The 21020-nt window shown below is 40.1% G+C and overlaps 1 protein-coding gene across 1 annotated transcript in view; it reads left to right on the forward strand.

Moving 5' to 3' along the window:
• Nucleotides 1-533: 533 nt before the first annotated feature.
• The window catches only part of Uhrf2 (ubiquitin like with PHD and ring finger domains 2), an 87210-nt gene continuing 66723 nt past the window's right edge, over nucleotides 534-21020 (forward strand). The window contains exons 1-2 of the mRNA XM_028894679.2: nucleotides 534-776; nucleotides 10459-10692. Of these exons, the coding sequence (XP_028750512.1) occupies nucleotides 624-776; nucleotides 10459-10692 (387 nt within the window). The 5' untranslated portion in view covers nucleotides 534-623. The remainder of the gene's footprint in view (nucleotides 777-10458; nucleotides 10693-21020) is intronic.

The raw sequence follows: 21020 nt of genomic DNA on the forward strand, positions 1-21020 counted from the left end.
CTAGTTCTCCGCCATGCAAGTGCGCCCTAGGGGGCATTTCCGGTGTGTTTTTTGACACCGCAGACCCTCGGCCACGAGGCCGGCGTGCACGCGAGTCTTCCGGCCCGAGGGTACCACGCGAGCGCGGAGGGCCGCGGGCGTGCCAGGCCCGGCCCCGCCCCGCCCCGCCCCCGAGTAACGGCCCTGGAAGCCCCGCCCCTCCCTATGGTAGCGCCCCGGGGCTGTGCGTGAGGCGGAGCCCCGCGTGGATCTCGCGAGATCCGGCTTGGCGCCGTGACCTCCATGTGGGAGCTCCGGCTCTATAAGTAAACAGTCCGCGCGGGGCCGAGACATGGCCTCGTCCTCGCGGTGAGGCGGAGGCGGCGCGGCCAGCGCTCTGGGCGGGTTCCGGTTCCCTTCCACCTCCCGGCCGCGCGGCGTGGGGCGCCCGCCCGTCCTCCTCCTCGCCCGCGCCGCGCCCGCGCTCGCCGCGGCGCCGCGGAGGACCGGAGCAGCGTCCCGGGGAGGGAGGCGGGGGCTGGGGGGGGGAGGGAAAGGCGGCGGGGGCCGGGCGGGGCTCGGCGGCCCGAGCCGAGCGCAGGGGCAGACAAAGGGGGCCGGACCCCTGTCCCCGTGCCGCCGCGATGTGGATCCAGGTCCGCACCATCGACGGCTCGCAGACGCGCACCATCGAGGACGTGTCTCGCAAAGCCACCATCGAGGAGCTGCGCGAGCGGGTGTGGGCGCTCTTCGACGTGCGGCCCGAGTGCCAGCGCCTCTTCTACCGGGGCAAGCAGGTGAGGCGCCCCGCGGGCAGCCAGCCCGGCGCCCCGGGGCGAGGCCGGGTGTCGGGGCGCGGGATGCGGGGCGCGGGATGCGGGGCGCGCGGGCCTGCGGCCGTGAGGGCGCCGACTACAGGTGCGCCTAGCGGGTCGGAAGGCCGGGGTGCGTGGGCCCGAGAGACCGATGGAGCGGGACAGCCGCCCCCGGCCGAGCGTGCGAGCTCCCCGGGTGCCTCTCTTCCCGCGCTTGCGGGGAATCGGAGCCAGGAAGGGCAGGCAGCGGGGGCTCGGGGCAGCCATGCGGGGGCACCGGAGGGACGAGCTGGCATTCTCGACAAGGCTGAGTCGACCAAGGACTCGCTTCGCTTCCCTGCCCCGGGCTCCCAGATAGGAGAGGAAAAAGCGAGGCGCCTTCCGCCTGTTCCCTCACTGGAAGGATGTGAGCACACTGAAGATTCGAAGGATCGCAGAAGGCTTGGCCCCTTTCCCTTGTTGCCAGTGTCAGACTGGGAATTTAAGAGTTTGGAGACCTGGGTTGAAAAGAACGATGTTGGTAGCCGGAAGTCGGGTTTGAATCTGTTGAGTGTAGGGACATTACCTCCCACCTTTGAGTGTCCCCGACGTTCAGGCTTTTAAAATTCATCCTTCAACATAACCAACAGTAACTCTAGAAACAGAAAATAGTTTTGGGCCCCAAGGGGCATCTCCGTTAATTTTAAGTGTGGCCCTGCCTGATCAGGATAAGACATTCCTATCCGTTAAGTCTCAGAGTCTGTGATTATATATCCAGACCCATCTTGTTTTGTTTTTTTCTTTCTCTTTTTGCCTTTGTTTTTGTGTTGTCTTTAGTCTACTGAAAAGTTGGCATCTTGTAGTCGATAGACCACAGTTTGGCTTCAATCCTGAGGTTTGAGTTAAATGCAATTCTCTGATTTGGTGGAAGTAGCCTATAAGCCACAAAGGGTTTGGAAGGAATATTTTTGTTCCCTTCACAGGTTTACAACTTCTAAGACTGGACAAACATTTCAAAGTAACGGATTATATACACTGGGAAAGGAAAGGCCAGGATTTTGTTTTAGTGTTTGGAGGGCCTGTCCTGTGGAAAACCTATAACACTCTCTGCTCTTGTTGTAGCCAGTTTTATATTGATTCTTTAGTGTTTGACTAGTAGAGTTCACTTTACAGGAAAGCTTTGTTTGTTTTTTTTAAACAGTTGTATCTTTAGTAAATGCTATACAGCATTGTATTATTGTGCCTCAGGTGGCTGATAACTTGTCCTTTTGGTTATCAGTGAAAGCTAAGTAGTCACATCTGGATTTTCCAAGTAGTAATAATACTGTACATTGATTCCCAGGATTCTTGGGCGACTTCAACACGATCTAGAAATAAAGGGTGAGAATATGTTCGTGGGCAACACTCCCAAAGTATAATAATGAAATAATGCTAAAGTAAGCTCATGTGGATATCTTAATATAAAGGGAACATTTTAAATTCAGTACTTAGAAAACAGGCTTTCACTAATATCAGAAAATGCTTCCTGGTTGAGGATTGATAGCTTCCCCCCCACCCCCAGTTAATCACTCACTACTTCCCTCTCCCCAGCTGAATAATGAACCAGTAAGGATGAAAAATAGAATTTAGGTGCCAGCCATTGACTTGGACACCAAAAAAGGGAAAACATTGCTCCGGACTATTTACTTTTTTATGAATGACAGCTAGTAGCCAGGGCAGTGGTTATCATCTCCTTTTGTCTTTGATACATTTGATGGAGATAGCAAAGTGTGCTTGTAGCAGGCAGATAAATGGTGCCACAGGGCTATCCATTTCCTGTAAAATGAGTTTATATTTAGTAGAAAAGAGCTATCCTTACTCAAGATGTTTATATAATGTTAGAAGTAAAACAGATTTACATAAGCTGGGCACTGTATTCCCAGCTACTCTAAAGGCTGAAGAGGATCACTGGAGCCCAGGATTTAAAGGACCAGGGTAACACAGTGAGACCCTGGTCTGAGCAAAAAAAAAATTACCATGTATCCAATTTTAGTTTGCCCCAATTTGTTATTTTTGATGGTTCGGTAGTTTAACCAAATTTCACAGGAACCCCTTTCTCCCCCAGGAAGGGTTCTTCTGTCCCCTGGCTGTCCTCACTCTGAAGATCAGGCTGGTCTCTAACTCAGATCCCAGAGATCTGCCTGCCTCTGCCTTCTGAGTGCTGGGATCAGAGCACCTCCCAACTTCACAGGAAATTTTTATGAACATCCGTGACTTTGAAATGAACTTTGAAGGGTTAGCTTCCAACTAGTTACTCTATTCAAAGTGTGCTTTCTGCATTCTCAAGGCCAACAGCATTAGCTTTGCATGGGTGCCTCATAGTGGTCTACTGAAGAAGAATGTGTGGTTTACAAGGTCTCCAGGTGCTCTGTATACAAATGAAGTTTGAAAAGCAGTGCAAGGAACTCCACTATTTTTTTTTTTTAAATGTGTATGGGTGCTTTGCACAAATGTACAACTTTGCACCATGTGCATGCCTGGTTGCTGCAGAGGCTGGAAGAGGACATTAGGGCATCAGATCTGGAACTGAAATTAGAGACATTTGTGAGCCACTATGTGGGTGCTGAGAATTTTGGTTCTCTGGAAGATCACCCAGTGTTAACCACTGAGTGAATCTTACTCATACACACCACACACCAAGCTTTGATCTTTAAATCTTTGAATTTAGAGCTCCTGTGATTTCTAAAGGAATTCCATTTCCCTGCCTTCTCTTGTCATCACTATTGGGATAGCCTTAAATAGATTATAGATATGGAATATGAACCATATTGGAAGAAAAACTGGACAGTTGATACTCGCCTCCATATTCTCTTTTTTTCACATGGAGTAAAGAAATGAAAGTGTTTGTCTATTTAAAGAACGTGTATGTGTATTTATATCTATTCTGTGACTGATAAATAATAGTTGCAATGTCCTCAACTTGTACCCTTAGTACTGTGGAAATTATTTCCCCTGTTGCTTTTTTGGCCACTGCCAGTTCATCTCCCATCCCCCTTGGTTTCCCTTGCATTGTTATTGCAGCCTTTCCTATTTCCTGGAATTTCTTCTTTAACACAGTAAAAATTCAATAGTATATTTTAACAAAGTCCTGACCATTTCTTTTTCTTCAGAATTGAAAATCTTGCTCCTTGAATTTCTCAAGGCGATTCTGAACTGTTTACTTCTATGAGACATTAATGGACTACAGTTATATACTTTAAACTATAGGTATTTGTAATTTCTAGGTCAGGGAATGTAAAACTTGTTCTACTTGGGATTCCTTTTGGCCCAAGAATTTTTTTTTTTTTTTAAAGACTGGGTTTCTCGGTGTAGCTTTGTGCCTTTCCTGGAACTCACTCTGTAGCCCAGGTTGGCCTTGAACTCAAAGAGATCCCCTTGCCTCTGCCTCCTGAGTGCTGGGATTAAAGGCATGTGCCACCACTGCCTGGCTTGGCCCAAGAAATTTTTATGCAACCCCGGGTATATAAGTATTGAAAATAGGTATGCTAGTCAAATATACTACTTATAAATAACAGTTCATTTTGAAATTATCAATATTCATATAATCTTATCATTTGTTAAAACAAAAGCAATTTTGCATGTTTACTAGATGGATATGCTTATTTTTATATAAAGAATTAAATCTTGAGTTTAATATTTGATACTGCAGGGCAGAACAGCTCAACATTTTTCAGAGTTTTGATTTTATAGTTAATGATGAGAATGCTGCTTTGCATAAATATATGGTACAAAATGACAAGTATGTCTAGGGCACTTCTAGAAAATGTTGGAAATTCTGTCTTAATCATAAATTCATTCAACACTTTAAAATGAATCAGGTCAATAATTCAGATAGAAGTCTTTAAAATCAGACATTTAAAGAAAAGAACAGCATAAAGACTGATTTGATGTTTACTTGCTGAGGAATGATGGCAGGAAAATACTGAATGTTACTTTTCTATAGTTAAGCCATTCTGTTCCTACAAAAGCAGAAAACCTTGTAGGTACAGTAAACAGTGCAGTTCATGACTTAACTGGCTTTGAGTCTGAACGAGGGTGTTCCAGGTAGTGTTCTTTGGCGCTGTATGTTACTACGGCATGCACAGTACAAAGTGCACGTTGTATTTCAGAACCCAGGCTGCAGTGGAGTCACTGCTATGCAGCATGGACTTATGACAGAGACACCTCAGTTTTAGACTTAACTTTTTATTTTGAATTAGTTTTTGGACATTGCACATTCAAAAACATTTACTATGATCAGTTTTTTATGTATGTGATATTCCTTTCCCCCATATTCAGTTTTGGGACCCCATATGGACTCACAACCAACAGTTTAAAAACCTGGATTCTAGATGACCTCATCCCTTTCTCCCTCTTTCAGAGCATAATTTGAGTAACAAATAACTTTAGATCTGCATTTTTATTAAATGTGGAAGAATGTAGTCTAGGTAAATTATTCCAGCATTCTTAATAACTCTTTAAAGAACATGAGACGTTACTGAATAAAACTGGGTCTATGCAGTGAAAAATAGTGACTTTTAAAAGAACTGGAATGTTGCTTATGAAATAGGAATGAGCGTATAATCTCTGTCTCTCTGTGTGTGCAAGCTATCATGAAGAAAGATGACTTTCTTATTAGTTTCTTGCCTTGATATGCTTAGTGTTTCACTCTAACTTTAGATGTTACTTTTCCTGTCATACCATGTTCAGAAAGCACCGCTGAAAGCAACTTAAAGTCATTCTTGGCAATTATTTGGTAGAAAGTAGTTAATGTTTGTAGGAGTCTTCACTCCTAAGGTCTCTGTGACTCTTGTGCCCCAAACATTAATTTTAAAAAAATGTGTTGGAAACATCTTCAATTCATAATTATTTACCATCACCACCCTTCTTTTTTTTTTTTTTTTTTTTTTTTCGAACGGTTTTCTGTGTAGCTTTGCCTTTCCTGGAGCTCACTTTAGCCAGGCTGCCCGACTCACGAGCCCTGCCTCTGCCCCCGAGTGCTGGATTAAGCGGCGCCCCCCCCCACCCCCTTCTAAAGCTAAGTCTCACTATGGGGCCCAAGCGGGCCTTAAACTTGGGATCTTCCTGCCTCACCCTACAGAGTGGAAGAATTATCTGTATGTTCCACAATATTTATCTTAATTTTACTTTAGTGTCTTGTCTGCTTTATTTTTGGGAATGGATTACTAGTACATTTGGATGTTGTATGCTATTTTAGAGTTTTGATTTCTTAATTTTAAAATTTTAAAGCAATTGTCATAATGTTCATTACATTGTCTGTACAAATTTGTACATTTTTAACTCTTTCAGAATTAGGGTGGTTTTTTTGGCTATTGAAAAATGTCAAAATGAAGGTATAAATAAAATTTTCTTTTTTCTTTTTTTAACCAAGCCTTGACTTTTATTATTTAAAAAAGCTGCATATTTATTTAGCTTTCTGACTGTACTTGCACATTCAACATTTTCACAGCAGTTTCTCCTGGATAAGGGAAGCCCACTTGATCTTGTCATGGACACATTTGGCACACGTAGACCCACCGTAGGCCCTGCTGACGTGCTTCTTTGTCTTAGACATTTTCATAAGGACTTTTGGTCTCACAGCACGAACCCCTTGAGGTCTGCCCGGGCACACACCACATGTGGATTTAGATGCTTTCCCAACCTTGGTATGAAAGTAAACAATCCTATTGCCAGTGGTTTGAGACAGCTTAGTTTTGTTCAAGGCTGTATTGTAGGAAAGTCTACGAGGGTATGTCAAACACTGAACCATTCTGAGTGCCTCTAAGCACTGTCCCTGGAAGAGAAAAGGCCATATTTTGTTCTTTTGAGTGTTTCCTCTCCTTCCCAGGGAAGGTTTAGGACTAGAAGAGTGCCTTTTAATTATTTTTACATTTATTTATTTGTGTGCATGTGCCATAATACATGTGGAGAATTACTTGCAGGAGTCAGTTCACCATGTGGATCCTAGGGATCAAACTCAGGTCCTCAGGCTTGGCAGCCAAACCTTTACTCTATAAGACATCTGAAAGCCCCCCCTCCCCTTTAAAACAAGTTAAAAGTTTTAATGTAATTTTATAATATTCTTCCCTCCCCAAAGTCCTTCCAAATCCTGTCCTAGCCTCCCAACTTTAAATTCTTTCTTAAAAAGAAAAACCCAGTACAACAACAAAATCCTCCAAGAAAACAAATAAAACTACATTCAGAAAGAAAAAAGAAATACCAAACTGTAACCAAATAAAAGAACACACACACACACACACACACACACACACAAAAAAAAAAAAAAAAAAAAAAAAAAAAAAAAAAAAAAAAAAAAAAAAAAAAAAAAAAAACTGTGGAGTCCATTATATGTTGGTCAGGTACTCCTGAACATGAGGCCTGTGCTGGAGTGATTTGGAGAAAACGATTTTCCTTCTCCCAGCAGGTGTAAGTTTTCCAGTTTAGTAGTGAAGCTTTGCCCTAATAGCTAGGTTTTCCATTCATTCATTCATTCATTCATTCGTTTTTTGAAAATAAAAAAAAATTAGAATAAGATAAAACAAAAACTATCACATCAAAGTCAGATGAGACAGACCAATAGAAGGAAGGGTCCAAGAATAGACACAAGTCACAAGGGTCAGAGACCTACTTGTTCATATACCTAGGAATCCCATAAAAACACTAAACTGGAAGCCATAATATATACTCAGAGGACCTGGTGCAGGCCATGTACATGCTGCTTCAAGTCTCTGTGTTCATATGAGCATTGATCATATTGATTTAAAGTGCCTTGTTTCCTTGGTGTCCTCCATCCCCCACTGAGCTCTGAGGTGGGATGATTTGATGGAGACATCCCATTTAGGGCTGAGTGTTCCAAGGTCTCTCACTCTTAATAATGTCTGGCTGTGAGTCTATATTTTGTTCCCATCTGCTGCTGGAGAAAGCTTCACTGATGATAGTTGAACAAGGCATTGGTCGATGTATATAGCAAATTATCATTAGGAGTCATTTTAACACCACTTTTTCTTTCCTTTTTTTACACCAGCATTACTTGGTTTTACCCTAGGTCTCTGGGCTATCTAGTCTCAGGTTCTTGCTCACCTAAGCAGTGTTGGGTATGGGTTCCATCTCATGGAGTGCGCCTTAAGTCAAATCAGATATTGGTTGATTACTCCCACAATTGCCACCATTGCCCTAGCATATCTTGTGAACAGTACACCATTGTAGATAAAGGATTTGTGGCTGGCTTGGTGTTTATGTTTTAAATATATTAATATGCCTATTCATTTGAAGGCTTACTTGCTTACTGCCTTTGGGTATTGAGTATGTGGGGTGTGTGTGTGTGCGTGTGCGTGCGCGTGCGCGTGCGCGTGCGTGTGCGTATGTGTGTGTGTGTGTGTGTGTGTGTGTGTGTGTGTGGTGTTGTTGAGGATTGAACCCAGGAAGAATACTGCCTTTGAGCTCCTCTGGTTAAACATGTTAACTAAGATGTGAGATAGTGCCTAGTTTAATTCCTCAATCCCTCCACCGGGAAGGTTGTGAAATTCTTGATTCCTTGTTCTGTCTAACAAATGTCAATACTTGTAACCTGTAGAATTGTGCTAGTTATGGTCTTAGGTCTTCCACCTAAATAAATCTAACATTAGTGAGTTAATAATTAAAGGACAGATGTCCTTCTCTGTAGTTGAATTCTTAAATATTATGTTATTTTATTACACAGTCATGAATGGTGATGGATATTGCATATAAGAATGGTGAATACAATGCTTAAACTGATATTTCTGAAGAAATGGTAGTTTTTATCTTTGAGGAGTTTAATTTTCTTATGTTAACTGAAATAGTCAACTGTTAATACATTTTTTGAAGAAACAAAACAGAAGATCCCTATCTTAATTAGGGTTTACTGTTGCTGTGAGGAGACACCATGACCATGACAACTCTTATAAAGAGAACATTTAATTGAGAGGGCTCACATACAGTTTCAGAGGTTCAGTCCATTATCGTCATGGCAGGGAGCATGGTGGTATGCAGGCAGAGGTGGTGCTGGAGCTGAGACTGCTACATCTTGCAGGCAACAGGAAATCAACTGACTCACTGAGCGGTATCCTGAGCATAAGAAACCCAAGCCCACCTTCATAGTGACACACTTCCTCCAACAAGGCCATACCCACTCCAACAAAGCCACACTTCCTAATAGTGCCACTCCCTCTGAGATTGTGGAGGCCAAATACTTCAAACTACCACAAGTAGTTTCCTAGATTGCTGTAACAGAGTACCAGAATGGTATGACTTAAAACCATAGAAATGTATCTCAGTAGTGGTAGTGGTAATAATTCAAGGTGTCATCAGTAGGAAAGTGCTCTCATAGCTAGATCTAGGGGAACTATCTTCAGTTTTTGGGAATAGTGTTTTTTAGCTTGAGGTTGTTAATCACTTCATTTACACGACTTTCTCTTCTGTCTCTTCCGTTGTCCTCCTGCCCTTTTTGTCTCTCCATGTTTGTTTTTGTAAGGACACCAATCAGACTAGATTAGAGGTTCACCTAGTGATCCCAACTTATATTTATTACCTGTTTAAAGCCCCTGTTTCCAAACTGGGTCACATTCTGAGGCATTAGAGATAAGGACTTTAGCATGTAAGTGTTTAGAAGACCCAAATCAATCCATAATGATAGGCTTTGAATTTCTTTAGTCATGTGCTGTCTTGGATTACATCTAAAGACCCTATTTCTAAATAAAATTAGGTTCTGAGGTAAGCTGCTCCCTTGGTGCTGGAAATGGAGTCCCTGAGTCTTATATATGTCAGGTAGGGACTCTACCACTGAGCTACACTCTCAGCCCTCTGAAGTACTGTGGAATAGAACTTCCAGTGTATCTGAATGTATCTTTTGGGAGGTGGGGGTGGCCGTGACAGTGGGCACAGATTAGTTCATAACCTGAATATATGGGTGAGTTACAAGATAATTTATGTGCTGTTTATCCTAGATTACTTTGTGACAAAAGTTGCTAATATTTGCAGATGGATAGAATCATAGAGAAATGGAATATAATGTAATTGGGATATATTTCTGATTTGTTTTTCAAAATCTTGCTTCACTTAAAAAGAATTATTAATTGTGCTTCAAAAAGATAAAGTGCTTGATAACTATTATTACATGCAGATTGTGAAAAAACAAAAACTGTTTTCAAAATCCATTTTCCCACAGTTGGAGTGGATTTAGTCACTGCTGATTAAAATAAAATGTGTTGAGAGAGCACCAGGTGTCATATAATCCTAGCACTTGGAAGACAGAGAGGATCACAGGTTTGAGGCTAGCCTGGGCTGTATAGAGAGACTGAAAAAAACTAGAAGACAACAACAAAAAGTAATAACGTCAGATGTAGTTTTAAGAGTTATTTTTGGGGAGTGGTTACAGCATGAGGTTGCAGCAGCTATGATACAGTTTTTATTTTAATGGCATGTAGTTTTACCTGTAGTTGATTTGGAGTGGTTCTTAAGAATTTATTGAGGTCCAAAGAGGGCGCTGATATTAGAAGGCATAAAGTAGTAAGAACCATTTCAAGATTAAGTTGTATGTAGTGTTGTCAATTTTAATAGTTTATCTAGAATATTTGAACAAACTAAACATGTAGAAATACAAGGTTTGAGATAAGCACTTCAGTATAGTTTTCTATTATTCTTTTTCTAGTTGGAGAATGGATATACTTTATTTGACTACGATGTTGGACTGAATGATATAATTCAGCTACTAGTTCGTCCAGACTCCAGTCTTCCTAGCACATCTAAGCAGAATGATGTTCAGGCTAAACCCTGTTCTAATAATCAGCCTAAAGTAAAGAAAACAGCAAGAGGAGGATCTTCCAGTCAGCCATCTACATCAGCTCGCACTCGTCTTATTGACCCTGGCTTCGGACTATATAAGGTATGTTATCTTTCAGACTTGTTAGTTGTGAGAATACAAATGTCTGTTCTCTTCAGGATACATTGAGTAAGTAAGCATCGATTTTCATTAAGTAAAGATTGCAGCTGTTCATATTCTGTCAAAAGTAGTCCTTGAAAATTTACCATGGGGCTGGGGATATAACTTAGCAGGTGAGTGCTTTTCTTACAGCTATGAGACTCTGGGTTTGAGCCTCAGCACTATTAGGAAGAAAAATTACTATAGTGGAAAAATGTAAACTGTATAATATGTACAGTTCAAAGAATAATAAAACAAACATACCTGTGTATTTCCACGCAGGTGAAGAAGTAGAATGATACCAGGACACTTTTTTAAAGGGTATTGCTTCCCTCCCCCATCTCCCAAGGGAATTACTTACAGTGACTTTTGAGTGCAAGTTTTCTTCACTACTTATATATGCATGTCTGTTTTTCTGTATAGCTGAATCTCTTCATAATGAAGTTCTGCTTTTCCTTGACATTGATGTTTCTTAGTATATAGTTGTAACATTATTGCTTTCTACTTCAACATGCTACCATATGTCTAGTATGTATTTATTAGATGCCTGGGCAGTGTTCCAGCTTCAGTGTTTAACAATGCTGTTTAACCCATATATACTCTGGTACACATACTCTAGAATTTTTTAAAATTCTATTTTTTTTTTTTAAAAAGGATGCTGATGATATACTCAAAGTGTGCTGCCAAGATTTTTAGGTTGTTTCATTGGTTTATTTGTCTATCCCTGGGCCCATGCTATTCTAAGGTCGGTAGCTTTACAGAATTTTTTGATAACCTCCTTTCTCCCATTTCTCACATGTAATGCCTCTTTAAGGGTTTCTTGGCTTTATGGTGCTCTATAAAACTTGCACTAAAAATTGTTAGAATTCGCTTGTATAAAACTACAAAGGACCTTACTGACATTTCAATGGAGATTGCCTCTGTAGATCAATTTATAGAATTAAAATGTTTACAAGTTTTTAAATTCATTGACACAGATCTCCATTAGTTTATGTTTTTGATACCTTTTAATGAATGTTTGACTTATTTCTGATAACTGTTTTTTGATGCTATTTAAATGGTCATTCATTTACTCTTACATAGAAATTCAGTTGGCTTATTTATCGACTTTTGTACCCAGAGTTTTTCAAATTCTGTCAATAAATTGAAGGACAGTTTTGTTTCATCCTTTCTGGTCCTTATAACTTATTTTCCTTCTGAGATAAATGGGTAACTAGACATAGCATTTCCAAGATTAAAAATTTGTTGGTGAAATAAATTAAGAAATAATTAGAAATAATTTAGGATCTGTGAAAAAATGTAGTCAAGAAAATTAGTAAAGAGCTGTACTTCAAGGGCAACTGCACTGGTGAATTGTTTTAAACATTTTAGGAAGTAGACAATTCTGATGTTACATGAATTGACCTACAGCATAAAGAAAGAAGGAAGCTCTTTATTGCTCCTTAAATTAAGTGAAGTACTATTACTAAAACATGACCAGAAGCAATTTGGTATCATAACACTGTTTGAAACAGTTTATATTTAACAAGTAGAATCAAGTAGAATTCTGATTATGTATTAAAAGCTATCTTGACAAAATATGATTTGTCAGAAAGCAGAGATAGTTAATTATTAGGAAATACTTTAGTATAAATTCAGTATTATAGTAAAATAAAGAGAATTTACCAATATAAAATATTTCCTCATCTAAATGCAAATTTGAGTCCATTCATGATTTTAAGTAGATAACATAGACGAATATGTTAAACCATACTTGGCATCATGTTTAGTAATAAAAAAAAAGCTAGAAATAGCCAGTCAGAAAACCAGTTAATGGGTCAGCATGGTAGTATACATTTGTAGTCCCAGCACTTTGCAGGTGGATGTAGGAAGTTCAAGGTCTTTCTGGGCTACATGAGACCAGCTTATGGGGGATATAGAGAAAGGATGGAAAAGAAAGCTAACCAAACCTGCTGTTACTTGGCATCTCTGGAAGTGCTAGATCAGTGAAGCAAGTGAACAAAATCACCATGAAAAACAAAAAAACAAACAAAGTCCCTGTTTATTGGGAAAGCTGGAGAAAATAAATGTTTTAAAACATGAATTATCAATAGGGTAGTCATTTTCAAAGCTAATATTGTAATACTAGTAGATTTCTTTGCTATACTTTATTATTGGGGCAAAGTAGTGCCATAAATTGTCTTCTGTCCTTTCTTCTCTTATTTTCTATCCTTCTTTCTTTCCTGTATTCTTTTCAATAAGTATTTCTTGGAGAGCACACAGTGTAAATTTGCTATTCCAGGTGCTGTAGTTAACATAGGCAAGCAACTTACGGAGATTTCAAAAGAACTACTTCTGTTGTATTTAAAGCACTAAAAGCCAACTAGCCATTTTGTCTGACCTATCCTTTCATATCTTGTAGACACCCATCTTAGTTTGTTTTCTTTACTAATAATACAGTAATGCAGAACAAGTAATGTGTAGAGAGGCTTATTTTGGCTTATGGTTATAGTGAAAGGTTAATGAGCTGCATCTGGTGATGCCTTTCTTGCTGGTGGTCCCCATGTGACAAAAAAAAAAAAAGAGACTGTGTATGTGATCTTTTTTGCGCTTACAAATTAAGCATCCACATTTATTATGAGAAATGGGTCTTGCTATGTTGCCCAAACTGTCCTGGAACTTCTGGGCTCCATTAATCATTTTGCTTCAACCTAGTCTTGAGTAGTTTGGACTACAGACACCATGTTTGATTGAGTTTCTATATCCTTCATATCTCACCTTGTGAGGATTGAACTCTAATACCAGCTGTAGAGGGGCAGACCATACTCAGACCACTAAGTACTAATGTTCTATATTCTTTTTTCATATTGTTACTTTTAAAGTGGACTTATTTAAAGTTTGTATTAGTTAGGTTTTATTGCTGTGGCCCAGTGCCTAACAAACAATTTAAAGAAGAAAGGATTTATTTTAATCCATAGTTGCAGGAAGTTTAGTCCATGGTTGCTTGGCTCTGCATCTTGACAGAGCATCATGGCTATGGGAAATTGTAGTAGGGGAGTTTCTTTGCTTATGATAGACAGGGACCATAGTAAAGTAGGAAATGTTGAGTTGGTAGAACCCAAGTGACCTGATTTCAAAGATGCTCCAACACCTAGTTTTTGGAACCTCCCTAAAGAGTGCTTTGAACCAAGAGTTCAACCACCAATGTAATGGAGGCATCTCATATCCAAAGGCTCATGGCCATCTCACAATTATGAATCTTTCTCCATTCTTTTAACAGTTCCAGCATTATTCACTAATCTTAAATTCAAAGTCTCCTGTGATATCGAAGGTGAAAACTTTACTGTGAGTTTTTGTCAGGTTAAAAAAAAAAAAGCATACTTAATACAGAGTAATCATTCCCACTTCAATGGGAGGGACAGAAAACAAAGGATTAGACTAAAGCAAGACCAGGACCCAAGGGTGCAAATATTGAGTCCCATAGCTTCATATCTAGCATATGAGGCACGTGATGTCAGCAGGTGAGCTGCCGTGGGCTTGGACAGCCTCACCCTTATGACTTTGCCATTTGGAGCCCACATGACTTCTCTCTGGTGACTTTACTAATCGTGGCTTTCTCAGCACATGTTAACGTTGATTGCATCTTCAATGCCCTGGATTCGTCACTGAGGCTTAGGTTTTACTCTTGCAGCTTTATGTATTGTTCCCTTGAGTTGCCTGCATGAATCATGCTCCTGCCACACATTAACTGACTTCCAGGCCTTCTTTTGAAATCGTGTTAGAAGCTTCTGCCACTTTTGCATTCTAGATCTCTGTAAAATCACATGGGCAATGTCAATGTCAAGGTCTGACACCAACTTGAGCAGTTGCTAAGTCTCCTTTGTCGGGGCTGCAGTGGCTTGGATTGATGAATGTAGGGAAATTCTTTTCTAGATGGCTCATCTTGGTATATGCAGGTTATCCTGGAAGTACTCTTCTACCAGAGGAAGATTTTTTTAAAGAAATTAAAATGGTGATATCCATTTAATCTTCAATGGGTGAAGTATGACCAATTCCTAACCTACCTTTAAAACATCTTTTCTATTGTCCAAGTATTTGCCTCCTTTTTAATGACACTAATCTAGCTATTCAGAAACGATGTGTTCCTTAGCCTCAGCTTTAAGCAGGCTTTTTCTGACCAAACTGTAGATTTTCTCAAACTTTTTTGCTCTAGTCAGTCTCCCTGAAAATTCAGCTTTCCACAATTGCTAGAGAGAAGGCTCAGTGGTTTGAGAGCACTTGCTTTTGCCGAGGACCTAGAGTCTGTTCTCAGTACCCATATGACAGCTTCTGGCATCTGTAGCTCCAGTTTCAGGGAATCTAGCTCTTTCTTCTGGCCTCCATGAACACCAGGCATGCACACTGTGTGCTTGCATGCATGCAAAACACCCATACACATAAAATAAAAATAGATATTTTAAAACGTTCAGCTTTCTACAAGTCTTAGGTCATGGACATGTGTGTGAGAGGTGGGAGTCTAGTCTGCATAATAGGCATCACTTCTGGTCTTCTAAGCTTATTCTAGAATTGCCCATTAAGTTGAGCCTACAGCATTTTAAAGCTTCTCTTGTTGGTGTCTCCAAACTTCCAAATCTCTCCCATAAACCAGTTTCAAAGGCTTAGAGTGTAGTCACATCAGTAAGCCCAAAAATTATCTGGTATGAGAGAAACAAGACACACATTCTGTAATGAATTTGAGACTAAAGAAAGTAGAAGTTTTTAATATACCACTCTGCAGAAAGAGACACCAGCATAGAGAAAAGCTAGTTCTGAAATGGATGTGCTGTGGGATGTCTTTCTGTATGCTGTGAATATGTGTTGTTCTCATTGGCCAGTAAATAAAGCTGTTTTGACCTATGGCAAGAAGGCTTACAGCCAGGTGGGAAATCCAAGAATGATAGAGAAGAAAGGCAGAGTCAAAAAAGAAATGATCCAGCCACCCAAGAAGGAAGATGTATGAAAGTACTGATAAACCACAAAGCCACGTGGCAAGACATAGATTAATAAGAATGGGTTGAATTAAGTTGAAAGAGCTAGCTAATATAAGCAGGAGCCATAGACCATACTGTTTCTCATTAATAAGTGTCCGCAGGTGGAAGAGATTTATCCAGACCCCTGGGCGGGACTGGAGAAACTTCTGGTTGTATGAATGGCCATGCTGATTTGGTACTAGACGGGGTTTGCCTTAAGGTTTCTGTTGCTGTAAAGAGACACCATGACCATGGCTATGCTTATAAAAGAAAACATTTAATTGGGTCTGGCTTACAGTTCAGAGTTTTAGTCCATTGTCATCATGGCAGGGAGAATGGTGGCATGCAGGCAGACATAGTGCTGAAGAAGAAACAGAAAGTTCTACATGTGGATCACCAGGCAACAGGAAGAGAGAATGAGCCACTGGGCCTGGCTTAAGCTGAAAACTCAAAGCCCACCCCGTGTGACACACTTGCATCAACAAGGCCAGACCTACTCCAACAAGGCCATATCTCCAATAATGTCACTCCCAATGAGTCTGTGGGGGCCATTTTCATTCAAACCACCACAGGGTTTATTTTTTTAAGTTATCTATTGTTTAAAAAAACAAAAACAAAACACAAAAAACAAACCTCCTCTCCTTTCCCAAAAGGTTGGTACTCCAGAGAGTTAGAATCTTTACATTCCTCTAGCATTAGCCAAACCCCTTCCCAAATTCTCTATCCCATTGGTTCAGGATGTGAAGTCATATTGAATATTCATTCTCAGTCTGGGGCTTGAGATTGTCCCCTTTACTGACAATGGACTCTGTAGCTAGAGTTTTCCTGCCTTGCCCACAGTCAGGACAAATCTTTGTCACCTGTCAGTCCCACAGCCGCTCAGACCCAACCAAGTAAACACAGAGACTTATATTGCTTACAAACTGTATGGCTGTGGCAGGCTTCTTGCTAACTGTTCTTATAGCTTAAATTAATCCATTTCCATAAATCTATACCTTGCCATGTGGCTGGTGGCTTACCGGCATCTTTACATGCTGCTTGTCCTGGCGGTGGCTGCAGTGTCTCTCCTCCTCCTTCCTGTTTCCCCAATTCTCCTCTCTCCTTGTCCCGCCTATACTTCCTGCCTGGTCACTGGCCATCAGTGTTTTATTTATATAGAACGATATCCACAGCAGGACTCAGTTGTAGCAGACTGCCTTCAATTTTCCAGCTTATAGAGTTCTAAGACAAGCACACACTAGTTTCCAGCTAGGAAGAGAAGGGTGTAGTGTCTCCTGCTTATCTGTAACTCTTTGATGGGTTCTGAGCCCACTTAACTCTGAAAATGGATTGGAATTCTTTACTTACTATGTGGTACCATATTGTATTGGTTGTTTTTCATTGCTCTGACCAAAGTACTTTAGAGAACAATTTAATAAAGAAAAGGATTTGATAAGTTTTAGAGGGTTGGGCCTATGCCTGCTTGACCCCACAAGCTTGATCAGCCATTGTGGCTGTAGGAATCCTTGGTGGAAGAGATTCTTTACCTCATGATGGACAGGAGCCAGAGTATGGGGATCAGTGTAGTTGGACTTTCCTTTGGGCCACCAGCTCACAAATAACAACATGGAGACTCATTGTTAATTATGAAATGTGGACTATTCCTTCACATTGTGTGGACATATGTTGTTATGATTGGTTTCATAAAGAAGCTGATTGGCAGTAGCTGGACAGGATAAGGTTAGGCCAGAGAACTAGACTAAAGACACTGGGAAGAAGAAGGGTGAAGTCTTGGGAGTCATCAGCCAGACACAGGAAGCAGGACGAGTACAAAATGAGGTAACAAGCCATGAGCCACATGGTAGAACTTAGATAAGAAATATAGGTTAATTTAAGTTGTAAGAGCTAGTTAGTAATGAGCCTGAGCTATTAGCCGAGCATTTATAATTAATATTGAGTCTCCTTGTGGGTTATTTGGAAACTGGTGGATGGGAAAGAAAAGTCTGCCTACAATGAAAGCTTGGGCTTAGCTTACTAGGTTTTTCCCCAGCTAGCTATTATAACTTAACCTGTTTTTATTAATCGATGTTCTGCCACATGACTCAATGACTTCTCTTCTGTACCATTATGTCTGACTTCTCCAATGTCTTGCTGGTATCTTTCATGCACCTAGATTGATCCCAAGTTCCTCTCTTTGTCCAGAAGTCCAACTTATTTTCTCCTGCCTAGCTATTGGCCATTCAGCTCTTCATTAAACCAGTTAGAGTCACATATCCTCACACAGTGTACATATCTTCACACAGTGTAAATTAATATTCTATAGCATTCCCCCTTTTTGTCTAAATAAAAAGGAAGGTTTTAACTCTTACCAGTAAAATTATATATAATAAGAAAAATTATCAGGTAAGAATTACATTCACAATTTCCAGTCCATTTGTATTTGACAATTTTGGAGAAAATACTCGATTTAATCTATCCTATCTTGGTGAGTCCAAAGTGTTGTACCTAAACCACTTTCTCTCATAACTTGTATTATCATCGTAAAAATATCTTTTTAGACCTTGTAACATCTTAGATAACAACTTAAGCTTTTATGTTTCTTAACCTTATTAACTTTACACCTACTTTTGTGATTTTTTTTTTTTTCTGAATTTGGTAACAAGGAAAACAACTATAACTATCTAGTCTTTAACCCCATCAGAGACCTAAGAATGATATAGTATTACCTGGGTAAACAGGAAGTGCAGAGTAAACAACTTCCCAAATTATAGAAATGACAAAGATAGCTGACTGCCTGGACAGTCACCCAAGGTGCCTCTGCAACATTGGGGCATCTGTCTTCAGCCTACAGGCCTGGAGGCAAGGGCAATTTCTTGCCCAATAGCTAGCTTTGCCACATAGAAAGCAAATTTTATATGGAGATTCTTTGATATCTATCATCCTCTACTGAAGTAGATTTGTGCTGCTAGGAACAGACGAGTCTCACTATCATGAAAAGCCTTATGTTATTAAAACATCTTAAATGATTATTCTGTAGGTGTCTGAAGTGTTTGAAGACCATCTGTTTAACATATATCTCTGTTTAATCTTGAAAACACACCTAACATGACTACAAGTTTGTTAAAGATAACTACTAACCTGCATTTCTTAATTGTCCTAAACAGTTTGTAATAATAGCTTTTAAGGACTAGAACTTTACATTACGTTTTTAAATGAGCAGATTAGGCACAATACCTTAAACAAGAGTAGAAACATATATATAGTATGTTATAACAAAAATAACCTTGAATTGGTATCGATATACAAAAGCCCATACCAGTGTAAAATATTTGAGACTAGTAGTTGCATTTTAGTCTAAAAGTAGATTCAGTAATCTAGCATTTTATCCTATCATTCCCATATCCCTCCTTTTCAGAAAGAGATCCCTGAATCTAACCTACTTTTGTTTAGTTTTTTTCCCCTGACCATTACCAATAACAACTTGATAAACAATGATAAAACATCCATAACCCAATGAATGACCAAAGACCACCTTCCCCACCTCTTGGGAATGTGGGTATTGTGTTCTTAAAATGACTTCCTGCTGTCTGGAGGTGACGGCATCTTTAGGGAACCCTGAGAAAATTGAGATAATGGTCAAGTCCTGGGAGAGCTAGCTATATTATTTTTTGTTTAGTCTCTGTGTGATGGGAAAGTGCAGAGCTTATTTGAAGTCCTAGCTGGAGTAGTCTATGAGGCTGGACCATCTCAGTTCGCAGCTTTGAAGTTGTTCTGGATGCAGAATTTTGACGAAACTGCAACAGAGGCATTCTTAGAGGCTAGATCACCTGGGCTATTTGTCTTCATTGGTGTCTGGTCCTTTTGTTCTAAAAACACACAAACTTTTAAAGGTAACTCACACATCTGCATTAACACAAGTATGGGATATGCGGTATGCATAAATCAGGTAGAGATGTTTTTTGTTCTGTTTGAGTGGTTAAAAGGCATCTGTCAACTTTATAAGTTTGTTTGGACTGTATACCCAAACTGTCTTGAGGACTCTGTAGCCAACAAGATTTATCATGTCTCATGCAGTCTCCGAGTTGTTCCCATGTTGAGGGATCAACATGTATGTTACTTGTCTTGTAGTTTTTCTTGTTTTTTTTTTTTTCTTCATGTTTGCAACCAAGATTTTTCAGGAGGTCTCCCCCAATCAAATCTGATCTTTACTAAATTTGAAGAAATCCATAGCTTTTGAAAAAAAAAAAAAAAAAGGCAAAACCTCTCCCTCAATGCAACATATTTCCTGACTTCCATTCTGAAATTAAGACATTCTTAAAATACATTGGTTTAATTTTGCATTCTGCCCCCGCCAAAGAATCCATTGTCTCAGTAGCATTTGCCCTTCACTTATCAACATTCAAAAAATTTAAAGTCAGCAAAGTAACATACAGGATCCAGTTGCTCTACATATTTCCCATCCTTATGTGGTTTTTTAAAAACAGCATATGTTACTTTACTCTTTCTTTAGAGATTTTATTTTTTTTGAAGTATTTATTTAGTTTATGACTGTCTATATCCATTGTTTGTTTTTCTTTCTTCAGCACCTATGTACATTTCCAAGCACACTGTAACCTATTCAGAGGTTTTCTCAGCCTGGACTTTTTTTTTCCCTCTGTGTGTTTACCCAGTACCTCAAGTCTCCGCTTAGCACATTGGGCTGGTGGCTGGCTTTACTCCCTTTGTGCCTCTGTACCCTGGAAGCCCCAAGCCTAACCTGAGAGACCATGATCACCAGGTGTTTGGAACTTTTTTCTCAGCTTTCTCAGGCCCTATGTGGATTTACTTTCTGCGTGTTGGACCCCAAATGTAGTTGGACTTTCACAAATAACAATACGGAGACTTATTGAGACTTGTTAATTATGAAAGTTTGGCCATTATTAGTTATGAAAGTTAGGCTTTCTCCCAACTAGCTCTTAAAACTTAAATTAACCTGTCTCTATTGATCTATGTTCTGCCATATGGCTTGGCTACCTCTCCTCTGTACTGTATGCCCGACTTCTTGAGTGTCTCACTGGCATCTCTGGCACACCTAGGTCATCCTGAGTTCATCTCTTTTTCTCTCTTGCATAGCTATTGGCCATTCAGCTCTTTATTAAACCAGTCACAGTGACACATCTTCACACAGTATGAACAGATACTCCGCAACAGACAAGGTATAATGCTCTGAGGTACATCCTAAGTGACCTGCTTCCTTCAACTGAAGTTCACAGACTACCTCCCAAAGTAGTGCTTTCACTTTGGGACTGACTAAGCATTTAATACATGGGTCTTTTGGGGTTATTT

The sequence above is a fragment of the Peromyscus leucopus genome, chromosome 1 (genome assembly GCF_004664715.2).
Source record: "Peromyscus leucopus breed LL Stock chromosome 1, UCI_PerLeu_2.1, whole genome shotgun sequence".
Classification (NCBI taxonomy): domain Eukaryota; kingdom Metazoa; phylum Chordata; class Mammalia; order Rodentia; family Cricetidae; genus Peromyscus; species Peromyscus leucopus.